The sequence below is a fragment of the Dama dama genome, chromosome 20 (assembly GCF_033118175.1).
Source record: "Dama dama isolate Ldn47 chromosome 20, ASM3311817v1, whole genome shotgun sequence".
NCBI classification, from domain to species: Eukaryota; Metazoa; Chordata; class Mammalia; order Artiodactyla; family Cervidae; genus Dama; species Dama dama.
The window spans coordinates 21,114,954-21,139,477 of NC_083700.1; the positions used below are offsets into that span (position 1 = coordinate 21,114,954).

Consider the following 24,524-nt stretch of genomic DNA (forward strand, 5'->3'; position numbering starts at 1 on the left):
AGCTCTTCGCATCAGGTGGCCAAAGTAGTCAGTCACTGTTGAAAGAATGAATGAGTGATGAATGAAAAAAAAAAGAATGACTGGCACATTGTAAGTGTTAGAAGTAAAAATATGCCCTAGTTTCTTCACAATAATGAACTCCAACACTTTGAGAAACTATTTTAGAACTCCTGTTAAAAATTTAAAGACTCCATTATTCAAAACTTAATTTAATGTTTAGTAGAGCTAATACATTCACATGGGGCTTCCCTGGTGGCTCAGATGGTAAAGAATCTGCCAGTAATGCAGGAGACCCAGGTTCTATCCCTGGGTCGGGAAGATTCCTTGAAGAAGGCATAGCTACTCACTCTAGTATTCTTGCCTGGAGAATCCCATGGACAGAGGGTGTAGCCTGGTTGGTTATAATCCACAGGGTCACAAAGAGTCGGACATGACTGAGTGACTAACACATACTATATATTCACATGGCTCAAAAATCAGCAAGTATTGTGGGATGGGGGGATATTTTCCCTACTATCTTCCTAGTTTCTCCAGCCAGAGTCCTGTAAATTGGATTGACAAAAAGCAGATAAACAATAAAAAGCATACAAATTTAAGTTTACTTGACATGGGAGCCGTCAAAAGTATTTAAAGATTGGAAGAAACAGTTAAACTTGGGTGTTTTATACTAGGTTTGATGAAGAGTGGGAAGTCCTGGAAAAATGTGGTAAGACAAAAAAGTATGAGCTAAGGGGTGGTAAACTGGGAGAAACTCAGCAAGTTCTGCTAAGTTCAGAAACATTCAGGAGCATCCCTTGTCTAGAACATAAGGATGCTCCTTTCTTCCAGGTATAGGGAGGGCACCACTCACATGAGGGTCTTATGGCCTGCTTCAGAAAGTGGGGGGGGTGACAGAGAATCCTTCCAGCACCTGCTGTTTCTATGAACTGCTTCAGGGGGAAAGGGACAGGAATTCTGCACTTGCCATTCTTTGAATTCCTTCAGCTTAAAATACTCAATATATCAAAATGCCATATTTTGGGTAGTGTGTTCTGAACCCTATAAGTGTAAAACAGTCAATTCTCATTATTTTTTAGTAGTGACCAGCAAATAATATCATGAACAATGAATGATCAAATACTGAACTATTGTTTTTAAGGGAAATGCAAGGTTAGTTTCCTATAAGACCCTGGTCACATCATTTTAATCAACTGATTGATACATGACCTTCTTCTGTGTATGATTCTGCTTAAAGACACCTTATTTAATATACTTTGTTGATTCATTAATGTTGAATTTACAGCCAGCAGCGCTATATAACTCATGCCTAGACAAATCTTATCTAACACTTGTATTTCCTCTTTAAGGCATATAACAACTTCCTCATGTTTAGGAACATTGAACACAACTAGCGCTATCTATTTTAAACAGCAAAATCACCTCCCTTCTAGAAAAGACACAAAAATGCAAAAAAAAAAAAAAAAAAAAAGAGTAAAAGGTACTAAAAAGACTTCGAAAAAAATACTTATGTACAATAGGAGAGCTTAAACAAGAAGACAGAACACAAACTTGTCCAAAGAGAAAAAGTCAATATAAGTCAACACCTGGATAAGAAACCACCTAAGCAGAAATTTCATAAAACTAATATATATCACATCCATTCTCCTAAGGGTTCGTTTATATTTTCCTGTAAGTCATTTGTTCTCCCATAAGTTCCCCTGTGTCCCTCTCTATCCCTTATTAAGATAGCATATGAACTTCACATTCTAACCACATCCTTGAGTCACATTTCTTTATGAATTCCCATAAAAATATATATAATTAAATCTGTGGGGTTTTTTTTTTCTATTGCCAATCAGATTGTTGTCAGTTTAATTTTCAGGTCCCAAGTATTAGACTAAGAGGGTAGAGGAAAGGTTTTCCTTCCCTAACAATTTCGAATAGCAAATAAATTGTATAAAAATTGATCAGTAGAATATAGATATGTGTATGTTGGCAGTGCTTGTGTAATATAACTAAGAATTTATCAATTTCTAGACAGCAAAAATATTATGTTCCCTGGAGTACCTAGCAGCTTTTATTAAACAATTCAGAGGCATATGCAAAATGGTACTATGATTTACACTATGCATAGTTGAAGATTGTTTGTTTTATGGTGTGTATCTGTAAAAGCTGAACTTCTTAGTCTCAATCAACATTTTAAAAAGCAGTAACAGATTTATCAAGAGCCTCATTTTAGGCTCAGTTTTATCAATAGTTTCATCAAGAGCCTTTTGATCAAAGTGAAAGAGGAGAGTGAAAAAACTGGCTTAGCACTCAGTATTCAAAAAGCTAAGATCATGGCATCTGGTCCCATCACTTCATGGCAAATAGATGGGGAAACAGTGACAGACTTTATTTTCTTGGGCTTCAAAATCAGTGCAGATGGTGACTGCAGTCATGAAATTAAAAGACACTTACTCCTTGGAAGAAAAGCTATGACCAACCTAGACAGTATATTAAAAAGCAGAGACATTACTTTGCCAACAAAGGTCCGTCTAGTCAAAGCTATGGTTCTTCCAGTAGTCATGTATAGATGTGAGAGTCGGACCATAAAGAAAGCTGAGTGCTGAAGAATTGATGCTTTTGAACTGTGGTGTTGGAGAAGACTCTTGAGAGTCCCTTGGACTGTAAGATCAAACCAGTCAATCCTAAAGGAAATCAGTCCTGAATATTCATTGGAAGGGCTGACGCTGAAGCTGAAACTCCAATACTTTGGCCACCTAATGTGAAGAACTGACTCATTGGAAAAGACCCTGATGCTGGGAAAGATTGAAGGCAGGAGGAGAAGGGGACAACAGAGGTAGAGATGGTTGGATGGCATCACCAACTCAATTGACATTAGTTTGAGTACACTCCAGGAGTTGGTGATGGACAGGGAAGCCTGGGGTGGTGCAGTCCTTGGGGTCACAAAGAGTCAGACACAACTGAGTGACTGAACTGAACTGACTGAATAGTTTTACATCAATGATAATTATTTTAGTTGTTTCTTCTAGTATTTACCTTCTGATAGGTTTGTATTGCTATTTTTTACTTATCAATTTTAAATGGTATCTATATGCTTATTATTATGGTAGCTGATATTTTAGATCTCTTGTACCAACACCACCCATTTCTCCACTCTCATCCTCAAAATAGAGTCAGTGATACAGTTGGTTTAACCAGTAGCTAGATATTGCATTGAAGGAGTTCAATGTGCCAACCCTAAATGTGCCACTCTGGTGTATTGACTATTTTGAGTTAAAGGCACTTGAAAAACAGTAGCTGCACAAAGGACATTCTGATCTTCCTTCTTTTTCTTAAAAGCAGGAGATCAAATTCCCATGTGAAAGATGTCCTTTCTCTACCAGAAGGAAAGAAACATTTTTTATCAAGGACATGCTGAAATAAATCTGTACAAACTTTGTTTAACTAACCCTCACCTTCCTAGTCACTTCTCCACTCATTTAACTATCCCAATGCACCACCCCCCCTTTGCCTAGTCACATTTTCACAATTTTACTACTTGCCAATTCAATATATAAGCATTCAACTCTGCTTCTTTGGGTCCTCACTTTTCTTATGAAGACCCCATGTACCTGTAAAAAAGATATAATTAAAACTTGTATGTTTTCTGCTGTTAATCTGCCTTCTGTCAATTTAATTCATAGGCCCAGCCAGAGACTCTAACAAGGTAGAAGGGAAATTATTCCTCCCATACAACCTTATTATGATTCTATCATTCACAGATGAGCTATTTACTTTTTCACATGTTTTTTGCTTTTTGTATAGTTGTTAATGACTCAAAAATAGATTTAATATGAAGCACTGTATCGTAGGGCTTTCCACATGGTGCTAGTGGTAAAGAACCTGGCTGTCAATGCAGGAGATGTGAGACTCAGGTTCAGTCCCTGGGTGGAGATCTCCTGGAGGAAGGCACAGCAACCCACTCCAGTATTCTTGCCTGGAGAATCCCATGGACAGAGGAGCCTGTCAGGCTACAGTCCATAGGGTTGCACAAAGTCAGACACAACTGAAGCAACTTAGCACGCATGCACTGTGTCATAAAGTTAATATGTCATCATTAGATGGTCTAGTGACTGCCCATCTGCCAGCACTGAAATTACTTGTGAGCTCATCTCAGGAAACCAATTTTACCCTAAAATAGAGTAATACTTGTGTTATCTTCACAAAATTCTTGGAAGAAGCAACGTAAAGTAACAGAAGGATGAGGTAATGAATGTGAAAGTTCTTTATAAGCTGTTGACCTGAAACAGACTGCCAGATACTTTTCCAGCAAAGATGGGTTTATTTGGGATCAGCAGAAAATTGCAATTCCAATGGTTTGCAACCAGGGCCAGCCATGTGCAAGTCCTTACGTAGCATAGGGAGGAGAGTGCTTTTACAGAGAGAAAAAGGAAGTTGGGAAGGCCACAGTAAACAAAGAGTCTATGACTTTTCATTGGCTGAATTAAGGAAAGAAATGAAGTCCTTCTTCCTGTCTCTTAGGGCATGAGAACTTTCCATTCTGATCTCCCAACTTCATTTAAGTGGGGCTTCTGTTTCATTTTTTACAAAACATTAAGTGTAAGGGAAACAAAAAGCAAAATAATTAGACCAGGGGATTCTCACTATTTCTGACAGTGAAAACAGAGTTCTAGTCTTCAATCTTCTCTGAATTTACTGTGAGAAAATCTTTTCATATCTAGGGTGGCTGTTTTCTAACTGGTAAGGCAGGTAGATCTACCAAAGACTATGAATTACTAATATATGTCTACACTACTGACACTATACTTGGATATATAACAATCTGCAAACTAAGTTTGTATTACTAGACAATCTTTAACTACCTACCAGCTCTGAGTATTATTTTGCTTCTAAATGAGACATTAATTACACTCAAGCTATCACTGTCCCCACAGACACAGCAAAGTAGAAATATCTAGGTAGGAGACTGCTAGAGCGACTGTTTCCTGAAGACACAGGAGCCTGTAAGATGGGAAGGCACGCAATATGTGGTAGATGCCGTAACAAAATCAAAAGTGTGAAAACAATCAGAAATTAATACGATTAGTTAAATGGCTGTTGAGAACACTTTGTTCACTGTAAGACGATTATGTACATTGGGAGGGCTTGGCACACACAATGGACCTTCCCCGCGGGCATGTGGCTTTTGCAACTGAGAAGGAAACCTTCATACTCTCGGGTTTCCCAGCGCGCCTTGCGCTGCTCTTGGCGGGAAAGGTGACCTGTATCTGGGGTCAAAATCGACTGTCTCGCCTGCGCAGGCAACCGTTGAAGGAAGGCGCATGCGCGACCGACGGAGCGCGTGCCGTTTATTTCCGGTCTACTGGTTGCTGTCGGCCCCACTCTCGGACGATACGTAATACATGTTTGTTTCGTTTTTGTTTTCATTCTTTTCGTCTTTTGCTTTATAATGTCTTTCTCTGTTACCTCCCATCTATTTTTAAATTTCTTACGCTCTTAGTGGTGAAAACATTCAGGCGAGGGGGGAAAATGTATACCTGCTTATTTTTCACAGAGGTTCTTGAGATTAGGTGAACTCTGGCATCCAGTCCAGGCCTTATTAGGATAAATGTAAATGGTTATGATAAACAGACTCTTCTGTGAATTCTTCTAGATGAATTGTCTGGTTAAGAAAAATAAAATTGGGACCAAAAAAAAAACAAAAAAACCCTCAAAACTTATATCAAAGAAATGAGAAATCTGAATCAGTCCAAAAAATCTAAAATATGTTTTATTGCTGTTTTATGGTTGTTCCACAGGGTAGAACAATATGTTACATCCAGAGCCATGGTCAAGTTCAGGGAAGGAAAGTTACCTGATTTGGTCATTTTGAAACTACAACTTTAAAACAAAAATTAAAAGATTATTTTAAAGGATTTGGCAGGGGCAGTTTTTCATTACCTACCTGTGCAGTGTTATCAATGTTTGAATACTGTGAGGTGAAGAAAATAGTCTGTGCTTTAAAAAAAAAAAAAAAAGGCGCTCTTTTAAAGCACTTTCTTAGTAATCCCTTAAAAAAAAAGACTTAAAGAGCTTTCTTAATAATCCTTTTTTGTGTCAGGCTTGCTAGTCAAGTGGCTTAAAATTAACAGTTTACTTAATTTTATAGCAAAATGACCCTCTGTTTTCAAAGATTCTAAGTAAAAAAAAAAAAAAAGATTTCCATTTATCCCCATAAAACTCTTTTGACTTTACATGTAGTGAACCAGATTAGAGATAAAAATAAAATGTGAAGTTAAAGCTTGTATTTCTTTTTTTTTTTTTAAAGCTTGTATTTCTGTCACAAGGTTGAATTAAAGAAAATATCAGAAGATGGCCACTGCACAATTACAGAGAACTTCTATGGTATGGTTTCTTGTATTTTAATATATTTTAATTTAGCTAATTTTATTGTTTCTTGAATTATCAACTATTTTTATGTTTGAAAGAGTTGAACCTTTGAGAGTTTAATGATGCCAGTAAACTCCATGTTTTAAGAAATGAAGATACTTGCTAAACTAATTTGAATTAATGGAGAATTTTATTGGATGCTTGATGCATTGCATTAAATTGCCGCCTCAAATTCAGCTTGCATTAGGTATCAATGAATGCTATTATGTTGCTTTGATGAAATTATCACTAATAGCAGTCCTCTCCTAGAACATGAATTTTTATGCCCCACAAATATAAAATTGTCTTCTCTTCGCATATCTTGCTTTGCAGTTACCTGTCTGTGTTAAACCCAGTCAGTGACTAAAGAGAAAAGAAGGAAAAAATTAGATAGAAAAATCAGTGCTATCTATCCATGTGTTATGCAGTTAAACTACAAGGGGATTTCTAGTGATATTTAAGCAGTTTTTGCCTGTTAGCTTTAGACTGCCACCCTGGAAACACCCGCACAGTATAGAAGCCATCCTGATTTTCTGGGGATTCTAACCACCATGGTTAAGAATTTTGGAGAAGTACCCTGTTTATGCAAAAAACCTAGATCTACTTTAAGTTCAAGAAGACTATTTTTAGTAAAGCTAAATAAAATGTTTTTAATTTCCCTTGAATTTTAGAGTGCACTGATATTTCCTAATAAGATATCAACTGAGCAGCAATCTTTAGTGTTAGTGAAGAGGCTCCTAGCAGTTTCAGTATCCTGCATCACATATTTGAGAGGAATATTTCCGGAATGTGCTTATGGAACAAGATATCTAGATGGTAACGTAATGTTTATTTAAAAACTTTCTTTAAACATGTTATTTTTTAGTTTGGCTTGCTCTAGAATGGTAGTTTTTACTTAGAGGTTTTGTTTTTATAATAGCAGCTGTATTGAGATGATTTGCATATCTAACAATTTACTGATTTAAAGTGCAGAATTCATTGATTCTGGGTGTATTCACCCAGAATCAGTTTTAAAGCATTTCATCACCACAAAAGGAAACCCCATACCCATTAAGTCACTCTCTTCTTCCCCCATTTCCAGTTCTAGGCAACCACTGATCTGCTTTCTCTCTTTTATGGATTTGCCTATTCTAGACATTTTAAATAAATGAAATCATATAATATGTGGTCCTTTGTAATTGGCTTCTTTCACCTGGCATAATGTTTTTAAGTTTCATTCATTTTGTAGCTTGGATTACTGCCCTTTTTTTGCTGAATAATATTCCATGGAATATTCCATGAAAAAAAAAGGTAGGACTGATATTGAAGCTGAAACTCCAATGCTTTGGCCACCTCATGTGAAGAGTTGAGTCATTGGAAAAGACCCTACTGCTGGGAGGGATTGGGGGCAGGAGGAGAAGGGGATGACAGAGGATGAGATGGCTGGATGGCATCACCAACATGGGTTTGGATAGACTCCAGGAGTTGGTGATGGACAGGGAGGCCTGGCGATTCATGGGGTCGCAAAGAGTCGGACATGACTGAGCAACTGAACTGAACTGAATTCCATTTTATGAATATTCCATGTTTTGTTTATCTACTACCACTTGATGAATATTTGGGTTGTTTCCACTTTTGGCTTTTCTAATAATGCCACAATTATATACAAATATTTGTGTGGACATCTAAGTGATTTTTTAAAGTATATTCAATACCTTTGAAAGCACTTAATCATAAAATTTTCCCTCAGTCTCTCAAGTATAATATCACCTGACATTATGCTTACAATGATGAAATAAATAGGTAAAGACATCCTATTACTTATAGTGTCCTACAGTGGTAGTATATGTTCTTGTGTTATTTTAAAGAAGTGAAAGTAATACAGATATTTTATACTATAATAATGACTTACTGTCACATAATATGTACCTTATATTGTTCACCAACTTTGTTGGCAATATGTTAAGCAACATGTTATGTGTGATATCTTGTTAGTTCATATTACAGGCCTATGAGTTAGCTGTTATTCCTGTTTTTCAAGTATGAAACCTGAGACTGATTGATCTTAGTCCTTTCCACTGTACTACTAATTGCTTCCTTGCTGGACTCTGTCTGATAGTCTTTTAACTTCTTGGTGTTTTGCAAGTATTTAATTGGGATAAGGGACCAGAGCAAATTTTCTAAGTTTCTTAGATAACAATGGCATGAAAGCATTATATCTAAGTGTTTTATAGCTTTTAAAATGGAAAATTTTTTCTATCCACCAACATGCATCCTAAGCAATTGTGATTTTATTTTATAATAAGGATAAAAAGATTATTTGTTTCCATGCAACCTTTCTTTCTTTAATTTTATTAACATCAATCATCTGGAAGTTCATTGCTATTAATAATAAACCTGTAATACACAACTGAAGAAAATAATCTTCATTTTAGTTTTTCAGTTCAGTTCAGTCGCTCAGTCGTGTCCCGACTCTTTGTGACACCATGAATCGAAGCACACCAGGCCTCCCTGTCCATCACAAACTCCCGGAGTTTACTCAAAGATTTTAGATGCTTACTAATCTTAAGTACCTCTGTATCCTTATTTTTGTGTTTAGATCTTTGTGTCAAAATTCTGAGAGAAGATAAAAATTGTCCAGGATCTACACAGTTAGTGAAGTGGTAAGTAAAATAAATAATAAAAGGAAATTATTTTTCTTAAATCATATTTTTTTGGTACCTTGTATACATTTAAGTGTTTAACCCAGTTTTAGTGATTTCCACCTTTAACACTGGATACTACTTCTGCAGATCTTTGGATTTTTGCATTAAAATTTTCTTTATTTCAGACTCCATGTAAGCAGGCTTAATTTTCCTATTTTGTTCCTCTGTCTTCCTTTTTTTCATCCCCTACTGACATTTTATATTTCTACCACATTGTTTTGTTTTATTGTTTAAGCTAGTAAATAAGGGAGCTTCATTATTAATAATAATTGTGTATTAGTAATGAGATAATGAGACATTAAAAGAACTATTTTCTGGAAGTGCATTCAGTCTAAAAATGAATCCTTGATTATTTTTTAGGATGTTAGGATGCTATGACGCTTTACACAAAAAATATGTAAGTCAGTACCTCTTTATTCTTTTTTTCATAGTTTATATTCTACAAATGTAACAGTAGTTACCATATAGTAAAAGATTAATTTAAACTAACTTGGGTATAGACCAGCCCAAAGCTAAAAATTTGAATATTTTAAAGATTAATATTCAACTTATTTAAAGCTAACAGAATTATTACTTAACAAATTTTGACAAGCCAGTTTTGATTATTAGCACTCATTTGCCATGCCCTTCTCCAGGAGATCTTCCCCATCCATGGACTGAACTTGTATCTCTCATGTCACCTGGTATTGGCAAGTGAGTTCTTTACTGCTAGCACCACCTGGGAAGCCCCATTTGCATTAATAACATACATTAACTTATAAAAGCTTAATGAATTAAAAAGTCCTTTGAAATAGTTTTTTCATTAGTTTCATATGCCTTCTAAAATCATATTTATACTAATAATTTAATAAATTATTCTTCATGAGAGTTTAAAAATAAACTTACATGTAGTCTAGGTTAAACAGTGATAAGGCTTTGTGTATACTTACTGAGCTTACATTTATATCAACAAAGCAAATCTAACTCTAAAAAATTATGAAAAAGATAGAATTTTATCCATGGTTACCAGCCTTCTTCATTAAGACATTATGTTTTTAATATTCATAAAATGAGTGCCTATTCTGTGCTAGGCACATATATTCTAGGTAGGAGCTGGTAAGTTAAAATGGTCAACAAGACAAAGAGGGCCTCTTCTGTAATGGGAAAACAACCAATAAAACCAGGAGATTAGATAACATCCAATTGTGTTAAATGCCATTAACATTTTAAGAAAAAGGATGTGGCAAATGGAGAGGTGGTGTAACTTTAGATTGAGTAGTCTGAAGAACTTCTCTGAGGAGGTGCATGTCAGTGTGTGGCAAAAACCACTACAATATTGTAAAGTAATTAGCCTCCAACTAATAAAAATAAATGAAAAAAAAAAAGAAGAAACCAGCTAGGCATTGATATTGGGAAAATATTCCTGACAGAGCATCAAATGCAAAGAGTTAGAGGGGAATTTGGCCAGTTCAAGGAATAAAAAGAAGGCCAGAGTGATTGGAGTGTGATGAGCAGAGCAAGAGAGTGGCAGGAGATGAACCTGTGAAGATAGACAGGGCCAGAGCATTCAGGGCTGAGTAGGTAGAGCTTGGACTTTATTTTAGGTACAGTAAAAGCCATTTGAAAGATTTGAGTAGAAATGTATCATCATTAGATTTATATTTTAAATTAAAAGAAAAATCACTTTGCTATTTAGAGAATATGCCATCAAAGAAGAATAAGATTGTAATTAAGGTCAATAGCACTTAATCCATTACTGAAGTACTGATGAAAAATAATGGTGTCTTAGACCAGGATGGGGCTTCCCTGGTGGCTCAGTGGTAAAGAATCCTCCCTCAATGCAGGAGACCCAGGGTCGATCCTTGGGTCAGGAAGATCCCCTGGAGGAGGGCGTGGCAACCCACTCCAGTATTCTTATCTGGAGAATCTCATGGACAGAGGAGCCAGGCAGGCTACAGTCCATACAGTTGCCCAGAGTCAGACACGGCTGAAGCAGCTGAGCACACACACACATAGACCAGGATGGCAAAGGAAAAAAATGAAAAGATTCAGGATATATCTGATGGAACTGATTGGATTTATTGATAGATTGGTTCTGGAGTATAAGAAAAGATCCAAGTTAAGGGTGACTCAGATTTTGGCAGATTACTAGAGTGAATGATTTCCTGTGATTCTCTATTCCGATAGGCCCCAAAGCCTCTTCCCTTTACTCAATGAGCAGGGCCCTGAACTGTTTTTCTCATCTCAAAACCAGTTCTCATATTGGGTAAGATTTAATGAGTTATTTCACAATATATATTTTCCTTGTAACTGGCAGTAATGCCTCATTTGCTTAAGTCAGTGATAGAAATTTCGACCTTCAATAAGATAACTAGAAATAGATATTTGGGGGAATAGGGAAGGATATCTGAGATACTGTTTTACCTGCAACCAATGAAGTTTGTTTTCTGTGAGATTATTTTTATTAGGAATAAATGTTGAAATAGGACAAATAATTTTTATGATCCATCATGCAAAAATATAGAATAAAAATAAGATTTTTGTTCTTTGTTATATTTCAGCTGAGAATGGTTGTTCTAGCTGTAAGTATTTTTAAATTGTATGTCCCTTATAAAAGACTGTTAAATTCAGCCTTGCTTAATTAGATAATGTTGAAACAATCTATTTATTATATCATTTGATACAAACCACTGATCTGTTCATTAGAAAAAAGTAATATTTGTTGTGGGGAGGTGGGTTCTGTATTTTGTTTTACTGAATTCATTTAATATTTTAGTCTAAATATCCAGTTTAGTTCTCCTTATATGCAACTTACATAACTCAGTTTTAAATTATTTTTAAATAGGTGTACACCAATCCAGAAGACCCTCAGGTATGTTAAGTTAGTAAAGAAACATAATGCCTCTAATATCTATAAGTAACATAAAAGTATAATAGTTTCTAATGCTTTAATTGTGCTTTTGTCAATGCATTTTCACATATATTTTCACATTTGAACTTCATAAAGACTTCTGAATTAAGACAAGGCTTGTATTGTTACCCTTAAACAGATTAACACCCTTAACTATAAGGGAGATTGTGTGACTGATTCAAGGTCACAAAGATACAAACCATTAGAAATAACCTAAATCTCCTGACTTCTGATCTTTTACAGTGTTCTTATTTTTAATGATATTCTTTTTATAGAATTATAAAAGGAGTTGAGTTTTAGAAAAATAAGATATTAATCCTTAATCTTTGACTGTAAACCCTAATCCGGTCACATCTACCTGTTCATCTGACAATTAAAGAAAGGGTTATAAGAAATGAAAGGGAAAACCAGAAGACAAGAAACAAAAGGGTGTACTTCCCTGCTCTGATCCAGGGGTTAGGAATCCACATGCCAATGCAAAGGACACAGGTTTGATCCCTGGTTTAGGAGGATCCTATATGCCCTGGAACTGCTAAGCCAGTGCTGCACAACTACTGAGCCCACGCACCTGGAGCCTTTTCTAAATTGTTTTCTGCCTTTTCTAAATCCACCTTGTACATCTGGAAGTTCTCAGTACTGGTACTGTTGAAGCCTAGCTTGAAGGATTTTGAACATTACCTTGCTAGCATGTAAAATAAGTGCAACTGTATAGAAGTTTGAACATTCTTTGGCATTGCCGTTCTTTGGAATTGGAATGACAACTGATCTTTTCCAGGCCTGTGGCCACTGCTGAGTTTTCCAAATTTGCTGGCATATTGAGTGCAGTACTTTAGCAGCAGCATCTTTTAGGATTTGAAATAGCTCGCCTGGAATTTCATCACCTCCACTAACTTTGTTTGTAGTAATGCTTGTGCTTACCATATAATAAGAATTTAAGTCCTGTGCTTAACCATTCTGTTAGTGGAAGAGATGTGCTACCTCCTTTACCTGCCTGTGAAGGAGTTCCTGCCCTCTGGTATGTAAAACATAAATTGCAGTGAGTGGGAAATAAGTATCTTACCGGCAATGAAGTCCCAAATCCCAAACCCTGGGAATTGACTATTTAGGATTGGAAAGTTTCAATGGATGAATATGGATTGTCATGCAGAAAGAATTATTAAATGGTGAGACATAAAAAAATCCATATATAGCTACTTAGCCACCAGTATTATGTATCAGATTCATAACTATGATATTTTCTATTTTAGACAATTTCAGAATGTTACCAATTTAAATTCAAGTACACCAGTAATGGACCAGTCATGGACTTTACAAGGTAATTATCATTCTATGGTTTTCTCTTCATATTGCAGATTACCACTTATTCATAATAATACTGTATAGCTAAACTTTAGAAATAATTCTGAAACTTCTCGAACATCCCTAATGTACTATCAAGGATACAAAATATCTTTGGAGTGGCTGCAAGCCAGAATTCTGCAGATAATTGTATATATTTTAATTGCGAAACAGAGCCAAAGAGTAGGAAATCTATTGTATGCTTACGTGATTAGAAATACAATAAAATTCATCATTTGTTTCCTTTAAAAAACAGCTTACATAAAATGTGTATTAATATATGTAAATTAGTTTAGAATTATAATATTAGCAATGATATTAAATGTTTTATAATAGTGGTATTAAACACGTGAAATCGTAACTTTTAACTTAACAACTTGGTACGTTAATAGGAATAAGAATCTTAGGTAGTAAAACATGAAGTTACGTTATTAGAAGCTGTGGATGTCATAAAAGAAACTGTGATTCTCTTCTAGTAAAAACCAAAGCAATGAACCTAATATGTCATCTGCTGACACCAAGAAAGCAAGTATTCTTCTCATTCGCAAGATTTATATTCTAATGCAAAATCTGGGACCTTTACCGAATGATGTTTGTTTGACCATGAAACTTTTTTACTACGATGAAGGTACTATTTCCAGATCATCCTGTTTTAGTTGGTACCTGTTTATTTTATTATTAATGAAACAGTTGGTTTCCATCCCAAGTATTTTTAGGCACCTAAATGGTTTTTTTAATATATATATAATATTTTAATTATAAATTTTCGACTTCATGTTGATATATGAAAAAATGTACACTTCTCCAGTAATAAGAACATGTCCATTGGAAGCTAAGCTTCATTCATAACTAAAGAAATGAAGCAATGAGATACCAGATTTCACTTATCAGATCATACAACTTATAAAATCATTATTGGCAGGGGTGTGGGGGGAAGCAAGCACTTTTGTATACTCTTGAGAGAATGTAACCATTAATGTGCCATGTAACATTTTAAGAGGACTATTTGGCAATGTAAAAATTTTAAGTGCTGCTGCTGCTGCTGCTGCTGCTAAGTTGCTTCAGTAGTGTCCCACTCTGTGCAACTCCATAGACGGCAGCCCACCAGGCTCCGCCGTCCCATATTCTCTTTACTTTTTTTTTCCCCCACATTCTCTTTAATCCAGAAATTCTGTAGCTAGAAAAGTATCTTGGGAATATACGTAGACAAATATGCAAGGTTATATGTTTATGCATTATTGCATTTGTTAAACTGGAAACAAACTGGAAATTTAACCTTGAATGTTCTTTATTGGAGGATTGAGTAAATTATAGTGCATCTATATAATAGAATGCTGTGCAAGCTATTTAAAAGAATGTGCTGATAAATTGTTATCCAAAAAATATTAAAAGCAGATTAAAAAGTGATGTTGAAAGCAGCTAGATACAGAAGACTATGACTTCATTTGTGCTTTTTAAGAATATATATATATATATATATATATTTCATGCATAGTATCTTCTAGGAGAACACAAAGCATCAACAATAACTAACATTTACTGAATACTTTTTCTGTGTCAGTTCTGTTCTGATCATTTATAGACTTCAGTAGCACAGTGACCCTATGAGGTCGGTACTAGTATTTTCCCCGCTTGACAGATGAGGAAACCGAATCAAGAATGACAAATAGTTTCCTCAAGTCACATAGCTAATCAAGTGTAAGGAAAAAAGTTTACCTTTAAGGAATAAAATAGGAACTTGGAGATAGTAGGAGACTGCATTTTACTTAATACTATATGTCCTTCTATACTATTTAAAACTTCTTTAATATGCTGTATATTCTATAATAATAAAAATCAATATATTTTCTTCAATTTCATGAACAGCATAGTTTATACTTACTTTTCTGCAGTTACACCCCCAGATTACCAGCCTCCTGGTTTTAAGGATGGTGATTGTGAAGGAGTGATATTTGAAGGGGAGCCTATGTACTTAAATGTGGGAGAAGTTCCAACACCTTTTCACACTTTCAAAGTAAAAGTGACCACTGAGAGAGAACGAATGGAAAATATTGGTTCAGGTATATTATCACCAAAACAATTAAAAACACCACTTCAAAAAATTCTTACGGACAAAGATGATGTAGAAGATGACCAGGAGCATTATACAAGTGTAAGTATATTTAAAGAGTTAGAAAGTACAGTAGTAATGAATGTTTTATTCAATTCTGAGTACTTTAATAGCTGTAAATACTTATTATCACCATAAACTCAAGTTTGAAAGGTACTGTAAAGGTTTAGGCTTGTGGTTTCAAAACTTTTCATGTGGGTGCAAAGAATATTATTCTCAGAAATTTAAAAGCACAACTATTGTGAATGAAGTAGGGAATGGTCCTGGAGGCCCAGCCATTCACCATCTCACCTACAATCATGGTGGACTCTTAAGAAAACCCCTTTGTCTGGAGCATAATTTGAAAACCATGGAATCCCCGGGTGGTCCTGTGGTTAGGACTTGGCACTTTCACTATCTGGGTCTGTGTTCAAAAAAAGAAAAGAAAACCACTGAATGACTCCAGTCACCCAGACTAATGCTGGAATCTTTTCTTCATCACCCCTATTAAGTGCTCATGTAAGCCTGTGGTTGAATTTCTTCAGGGCCTGAAAACTCAGTGTCCTGAAGGAGCTTGGAAGTTCCTGGAATGCAGGATAAGTGTCTTATTCAGCTTTGTATTTCTTCTGTACCTAGCATTTAGATTTACAGAATGTATTCTCAATATTGGTTGAATGAATGGATGAATTGAAGTATTTAAAAAGCTTTTTTTTAAAATTATAGCCTCATTCCCAGAAAATCTTCCATCATTATTGTGTGTGTTCTTTAATCTCACCTTTGTGGTTTTCTCTTGCCTCATTTTATTCTAAATTATGATCACAGTTCTTGTTATAGGGACTAACTATTCTGTTTTAGGCTCTGTAGCCAAATCCTTACAAACAGAAAACTCAATTTTCAACCAGTTCAGTCAAGAAAGAATCGTCTTCCTAAAACCTAAATGCCAGTCTTGCTTTATAAACAAATATGGCTGGGATTTATGAAGCATTCTTTAAAATATTTAAAGCTCTTTGACATATGTCGCAAGGGGAATAATAATTATAAAGTATACATCAAACCTTTGCTATTTCTGTCATACCATAACTGTGCTTATCCTTTCCCAACTCGCTGAAGAGAGTTCGGAGTTTATACTAGTATCTATACAGAAATTTCAGAGCTACGGAAGTTGTAGCTTATTGTGTCACCATGTCTAATTCAATGCTCTCAAACAGTAGTAAGATCTGGGGTTCTTAGAATCATCATACGTTTTTCAAAAAGTTGTATATTTTTACTACCTACTTTCAAGCAATCTTGCAAAGTAAAGAAAAATAGGATTTTAACTTTGGATAAATAAGTATCCTTATTTTAAGTATAGAACCGCTTTATTTGTAGAAAGCATGAGGTCATTGTAGTGTTGTTATATTTAACCTTCATGTAAAACAAGCTTGTTAATAAATACTACCCAGTTGCTTTAATTCCTTTTTGGAATGTGTCCATTTTTTTCCTTCATGTAATTATGTAGGATGAGTTTGACACTGATACTAAAATGGAAGAGCAGGAAAAAAACCCTGGCTATTCTGTACATAGAGGTGAGAAGTTAATGAAAATGTAAATTAATTCACATTCAATTCAGCTTTATACCATTTTAACTCTTTTAATTATTTTTTTTAACAGAACCAAGTTTCGTTTGTGAGGACGATGAAGTGAAATCTAAAGGAAGTCCAGATTTTTCAATTTCTCATTCTCAGGTATAAACTTTACAGTTCTATCTCACTTTTAACTTGAATTTTTTCAAAAGACAGGTTCTTATATGCTTATCTGGTTATTTCTCAGATTTTCTTATATTCTAGGTATTTTAGAATAAAATTAGTTATTAAGAATGCTTACTAACAAAATTTGGGAATTATATGTTGAAGTTTTGAGTGTATTATTGTTTGATTTGTTTAGTAATAAACCTAAATACTGTTCAAAGAATCTCAGAATTTCAGAGGTAAATAGAATCTTAAGTAATTATTAATTTAACTCAACCACCCTTTGTATTTGCAAATAGAATATATAGTACATTTTTGTTGCCTTGGAGCAGAACATGTTTAATTTTGTTTTCTATATTTAGTAAAATCTTGAAATAACATTTAGAAAAAAATCAACATGAAAATAATGGGGCTGATGATTGCCTACCTTCTTCTGCACAGCCCTTCTCCAGTGGGTGTGGACTGAAGTTCTTATGTTTTGAAAGAGTGCTATATAGTGATAATTTCGATCTTTCTCGATTCAGTGAATGGTCAATGTACAGTATACAGTGTCAGTTTCAGTACCTTTACCTTTGTACTTTTTGTGGAAGTAAGAATCAACACAAAATTACTTACTTTCATTAACTCAACATAGCAAGACCCTAAATTTTATGTGATTGAATTTTTGACCCCCATTATTATGAAAAGCTTCTCATATTATTTTAGTGGTTTCATGTAATTATTTTCTTTTCTAGGTTGAGCAGTTAGTCAGTAAAACATCTGAACTTGATGTGTCTGAAAGCAAAACAAGAAGTGGAAAAATTTTTCAGAATAAAATGGTAAAAGCATCTCTTTAGATTTGATTTCATTCTAACCTTGTAATTTTCCCTGTAGTTGAGTTTATTTTGCGCTTAATACTTCATTTATTGGACCAATATTTAGTAAGCAAATACTATTAATATGTGTCACTTTACTAGGTACTGGAAATATAATATGCTCTTAACTTAAAGTTTAGTAATTTGAGGTAAACAAGCAGTGATACAGCACTATGATAGCAGTCAGAATAGGCTACATAGAGATACAAAGGAAAGAATGGTTAATTTTACTGAAGGTGCAGTGGAGAGGGAAATCCAGAAGAAACTTTGAGAAGTGACACTATCCTCCAGACTCCCAACGAAATTTCCAAGAATGCTAAAGTGTTCCCATGTTCTATCTTGTGAGTTGGTTATGTTATTAATAATCCATTAAAAATGATTATACATTAAAATATATATACATACATATCTTACATAAAGTGAATCTCATATTTTAAGGAAAAAACACCACTCCTTTATTTTAGTTTTTTATATGAGTTGTACTAAATAGAGATTTGGGCTTCCCAGGTGACACTAGTGGTAAAGAACCCTTTTGCCAATGCAGGAGACGCAAGAGAACATGAGTTCCATCCTTGGGTCAGGAAGATCCCCTGGAGTGGGAAGTGGCAACCCACTCCAGTATCCTTGCCTGGAGGATCCCATGAACAGGGGAGCCTGGCGGACTGTGGTCCATAGGGTCACAAAGAGTAGAACACAATTGAGGCAACTTAGCATGTATGCAAATAGAGGTTTATATTTTATTTTAGGTCTTTTAAGTTACTCTCCAAGGTTCAAAGGTAAATAAAAAGCATTCTATAAAATATATGAGCTATTATATCAGGGAATTCCCTGGCAGTCCAGTGGTTATGACTCCATGCTTTTGCTGCAGGGGCACAGGTTCAATCCCTGGTCAGGTAGCTAAGATCCCACATGCTGCACAGCTCAACAACAAAAAAGATATCCAATGTTAGGAAACAAATGGCACACTCTAACAGTGGTATGCTGGAGGATTTCTTCCCCCTCTTCATTCAGTGATATCATGTTTTTCCTACCTAGCTTGAAACTGGATGTAATGAAAGTATTCACAGCATTGTTGTTGTTCAGTAGCACAGTCATGTCTGACTCTTTGCAACCCCATGGATTGCGGCACGCCAGGCTCCCCTGTCCTTCACCATCTCCCAGAGTTTGCTAAACTCATGTCCATTGAGTCATTGATGCCATCCAACCATCTCATCCTCTGTCATCGCCTTCTCCTCATGCCTTCAGTCATTCCCAGCATTGGGATCTTTTCCAACGAGTCGGCTCTTCATTTCAGGTGGCCAAAATATTGGAGCTTTAGCTTCAGCATCAGTCCTTCCAATGAATATTCAGGGTTGATTTCCTTTAGGATTGACTAGTTTGATCTCCTTGCTGTCCAAGGGACTCTCAAGAATCTTCCCCAGCACCACAGTTCGAAAGCATCATGTAAGTCTTCAGTGCTCAGCCTTCTTTATGGTCCAACTCTCACATCCATACATGACTACTGGAAAAACCATGGCTCTAACTAGACAGACTTTTGTCGGTAAAGTGATGTCTCTGCTTTTCAACATGCTGTCTAGCTTGGGCATAGCTTTTCTTCCTAGGAGCAAGTGTCTTTTGATTTCATGGCTGCTGTCACCATCTGCAGTGATTTTGGAGTCCAAGAAAATAAAATCTGTCACTGTTTCATTTTTTCCCATCTATTTGCTGTGAAGTGATGAGACTGGATGCCATGATGTTAGTTTTTTGAATGTTGAGTTTTAAGTCAGCCTTTTCACTCTCCTCTTTCATCTTCATCAGGAGGCCCTCTAGTTCCTCTTTGCTTTCTGCCATTAGGGTGGTATCATGTGCATATCTGAGGTTGTTGATATTTCTCTCAGCAATCTTGATTCCAACTTGTGCTTCATGCAGCCCAACATTTCACATGATGTACTCTACATATAAGTTAACTAAGCCAGGTAACAATATATAGCCTTAACATACTCCTTTCCCAATTTTGAAGTAGTCCGTTGTTTCATATCCAGTTTAACTGTTGCTTCTTGACCTGCATACAGTTTTCTCATGAGGTGGTCTGGTTCTCCCTTCTCTTGAAGAGTTCTGCATAGTTTGTTGTGATCCACACAGTCAAAAGCTTTGGTGTAGTCAATGAAGCAGAAGTAAATGTTTTTCTGGAATTCCCTTGCTTTTTCTGTGATCCAGGGGATGTTGGCAATTTGCTCTCTGGTTCTTCTGCCTTTTCTAAATCCAGCTTGTGCATCTGAAAGTTCTTGGTTCGTGTACTCTTGAAGCCTAGTTTGAAGGATTTTGAACATTACCTTGCTACCATGTGAAATGAGCGCATTGTACAGCAGTTTGAACATTCTTTGGCATTGCCCTTCTTTGGAATTGGAATGAAGACTGACCTTTTCCAGTCCGTTGGCCATGCCTTAACCTCAGGATTTATTTCTCCCAGAGAACTGGTTGTTAAATATTAACCAGAACACCACTGATGATAGTACCATTTTTAGGTGTCCTTTTTTCCCCCCACATTCTTGATGGAAAGTTAGAACTGGGAAGCAAGAAATAAAAGAATTCCAAAAATTACTACCTCTTGCAGCAAAATGTTCTTTCTAGGCAGCTTCTATTTAAACGAGTATCCTTTACTATCCTTTACTCCACTGAAGTACTCCTAATTTTGTCAATAGTGACTGAATTATGGCTAGAAACAGGCAGGAAGTGAAAATATTTAATATATATAGTAAGGCAGTTATTGAAAAGTACATTTTGAACGTCAGAAAATAAATATGTACTTTTAGAGGATAATACTATGACAACTAATAACTTGTCACCATCTAATATTCATTTTAAAAGCTGTATATGTAGCATTATTCACAATAGCCAAAAGATAGGGGAAAAACCCTAAATGTTCCTAACAGATGAATGGATAAACAAAATGTGGTGTATCCATACAGTAGACTATTATTATTCAGCCATAAAAAGGAATGAAGTATCAGTCCATGCTACAACTTGGATGAACCCTGAAAACATTATGCTCAGTGAAAGAAACCAATCATACACACACACATGCAAAAGTATTGCATGGTTCCATTTATATGAAAGTCCAAAATAAGGATTTCTGTAGAGACAGTCTTAATGCTGGTGGAAGAATGGGGGAATAGTGGAGTGATAGCTCCACCCCATGGACTGTAGCCTAACAGGCTCCTCTGTCCATGGGATTTTCCAGGCGAGAATACCGGAGTGGGTTGCCATTTCCTTCTCCAGGAGCTCTTCCCGACCCAGGGATTGAACCTGGGTCTCCCTCATTGTAGGCAGACACTTGACCATCTAAGCCGCCAGGGAAGAGTACAGGATTTCTTTTTAGAGGATATATTGTGTGCTCAGTCATGTCCAGCTCTTTGGAGCTTCATGGACTGTAGCCCGCCAGGGTCCTCTGTTCATGAAGTTTTCCAGTCAAGAATACTGAAGTGGGTTGTCATTTCCTACTCTAGCGGATCTTCCCAACCAGGGGATCAAATTCAGGTCTCATGTGTCTCCTGCATCGTCAGGCAGATTGTTTACCACTAGTGTCATTGGGGAAGCCTTTTAGAGGGTGAAAGTGCTCTAAAATTGACTGCGGTGATGGTTGTACAACTCTGTGACTATACTTAAAATCACTGAAGTTTGTATATTTTAAATAGATGAATTTTATGTATCCTAATTATATCTCAGTAAAGTTGTTTTTTTTAAAAACTGCATATAGTTGCCTGTGGTTGAACAATCATGCTGATTGTTCTTTGAGAAATAACCAATTGGTAATTATTCTTTCTTTGTGGAGGCTAATGGAAATCAACAAGTAAAATCTTCTAAGGAAAATCGGAAGAGAACTCAGCTTGAATCTGGGAAAACAGTAAGTCTTATAATAATATATAGGTTGAATGAAATGGCAAGTATCAGAATATTATTGCTGTAGATTAAGTTAATGATAAATGTGATATCCCTGGATATACCTCAGAGCTCTAGTTTTCAGATCTTGTTTAAATATATTTGATTCTAAAAAATTGGGTGATTTTAAAATAAAATGTGGTACATTGTTTTATTAATTTTCCCATGTAAACATTTACTGTCTTATTCCATGAATGATTTGAAATAGTTGGAGGAATGTATAAAGTAAAAATCAACATCAGGAAAAATATGAATAGAATAAGAAAAAAATGAGAGTACAAGAATAGTCAGGCCATTTTATTTATGTAGAATTAAAATTGGGCCACAGATTTGATCTGAGCTTTCTACAAATTAAAACTAAAGTAGAAATAAGATAAGTTACTAAATCCACATGTTCTCTAAAAATATAGCATCTCCTCTTAGTACCTTAGAAAATTTTCCTGACCTAAATTCTGTAACAAGTTGTATTATATTTGGAACCTTATTTTAGCAAATCAGATAATGTATTTGTCATTTCTGAGATGAATATTTATATGTTTTCAACCAGAATTTTGAGTATTATTAGTAGGTTAAAATTAGACAACTTAGGGACTTGCTTGGCAGACCAGTGGTTAAGACTCCACGTTTCCAGTGCACGAGGTGTGGGTTTGATCCTTGGTCTGGGATATAAGAACATACATACCATGTGGCATGGCCAAAAAGTAAAAATCTTTTTAAAAATTAGATAACTGAAAAAAAATAAATAAAAATTAGATAACTGAAAACTTGACAACTTTTGAAAATCAAATGTTAAAGGGATAGTCTCAAAGATATAGTTGGTTAATCCTGTTTTCAATTTATGTATCTTAAAAAGGAAATGGAATAACCTGACATTTCACTAATAGATTAGTTTCTTTAGTTTTTCCCAATATTTTAAGCCTTGATTTTTTTCTGTAAAATCATAATCCAGTTTGTATCATTAGTGAGTTTTACCAGAGGAATAAAAACTCTGTAATTCAGAATCTTGTTAGCAATTTTCCTAATTCATCCTCCCATTCATTCAAGGGTACATTGAATGTCTAAAATTATCAGGCACTGCTAAATACCAATGAAACAAAAAGCAAAACATGATTTAAATCTTACATGATGCCAAAGTGAAATGTTTCTCTATTTGCATCTCATTTTTTAATCTTCCCCCCTTCTCACTCCCCTCAAAATATTTTACTGTTTTGAGATGGTGGTTCAGTTTCTAACTCATCTCCAACTCTTTGCAACCCCATGAACTGTAGCATGCCAGGCTCCTCTGTCCATGGGATTTCTCAGGCAAGAATACTGGAATGGGTTGCCATTTCCTGTCCAGGGAATCTTCCCAACTCAGGGATCAAAACCAGATCTCTTGCATTGCAGGCAGTTGCCTGCATTTGGAGCAGATTTTTTACCAACTGAGCTACCAGGGAAGTTCTAGTATTTTGAAGACGTAATATAAAATCTTCTAACTACTCCAATATCCCTAATGAAAACCTTACACTTTGCAAGACTGTTTTCAGCAGCCATCAGGAGATATAAATAACAAAATTTTTTAAATAAGAAAAGGAAGGAATGGAGGAAGGAAGGAAGGAAGGGAAGAAGGAAACTCAGAGACACACAAAAAACTCTAAAGATATTTAAACTGGAATGTATTCTTAGTAGTTGTTTTCTTTTGACAGGTCCTTCATCACTTTGATTCTTCTAGTCAGGAGTCAGTCCCAAAAAGAAGAAAGTTTAGTGAACCGAAGGAGCATATATAAAACTTTTTTTTTCTGCATGTTTGCAAAGTTCTTCACAACACTTAAACTAAAGGTCGCTGTTTTACTATTTTAAGGTGTGTTTGTCCTACCTCTGAAAACTTAAATATAGTCTTAAGCAGTCAGCACACTAAAATGAATCCTTAACTATCATATTATGATCCTTAATCTTATCTGAGACAAATTCAAGAGAACTTTTGTATAAAAACAGAAGTACCAGTGTCATAATTCTATTATCCTCTCGATATTGATGTATCTTCCATTTTGGCAGACACTTCCTTTAAACACATTAATTTTTTAAGGCCCTCTAAAAGCCATTTTTTGAAGTAAACAATGTTTATTTTTGTATTAAATTTTTCTAGAAATTCACTTTTTACCTATGTTAAAACTACAGTTTAACTGGCTATATTTGTTAATTGTGTTATTAAAACAATGTCTTCAGTACTTTGATACAGTGTATTAACATGATAATATATAATGTACAATTTAAAATTGGTACTTTACCTTTTTAAAGAATTTTTACAAGACAAAATGACTGATTTTAAAATCTAGCATTTTTGGCAGCATAAATAAAATATTGTTCAGTGTCTAGACTCTCTCATGGCTTCTAATTTTTATTTAAATAGTAGAAAATGTTTAGGCACTAATTTTGAAATCATTTTGGTAGATGTTTCTTTCAAGAGTTGAGCACACTTCCTAGAACTTTTGGGTGGTAGTGTGAAAGATATTGTGCCTTTAGTGAGAAACCTGGGACCTGGTTCCAGACTTGACTGTTTCTTGTGCTCTGGAAAAGGAAGGCTTAAAACTTAGTCTGTTTTCCTCTTGCATTTTCAGCAGCCATATCCTAAAAACTACACATTATCCATGA

The 24,524-nt window shown here is 35.3% G+C and overlaps 1 protein-coding gene across 2 annotated transcripts; it reads left to right on the top strand.

Annotated features, from left to right (window-relative positions):
• The first annotated feature begins 6,290 nt into the window (after nt 1-6,290).
• On the top strand, nt 6,291-24,050 carry HORMAD1 (HORMA domain containing 1). Of its 2 annotated transcripts, XM_061119907.1 has the most exons (14): nt 6,291-6,369; nt 7,065-7,209; nt 8,972-9,035; nt 9,438-9,474; nt 11,618-11,638; nt 11,902-11,928; nt 13,215-13,282; nt 13,782-13,933; nt 15,198-15,457; nt 16,893-16,959; nt 17,045-17,118; nt 17,856-17,939; nt 21,787-21,858; nt 23,579-24,050. In XM_061119907.1, the coding sequence occupies exons 1-14, from the start codon at nt 6,337-6,339 to the stop codon at nt 23,657-23,659; spliced, it is 1,185 nt and encodes a 394-aa protein (XP_060975890.1). In that variant the 5' UTR covers nt 6,291-6,336; the 3' UTR covers nt 23,660-24,050. The 2 variants fall into 2 exon arrangements, with proteins under 2 accessions (XP_060975890.1, XP_060975891.1); XM_061119908.1 differs by lacking the exon at nt 7,065-7,209 and having other exon boundaries at nt 6,314-6,369.
• Nucleotides 24,051-24,524: the final 474 nt, after the last annotated feature.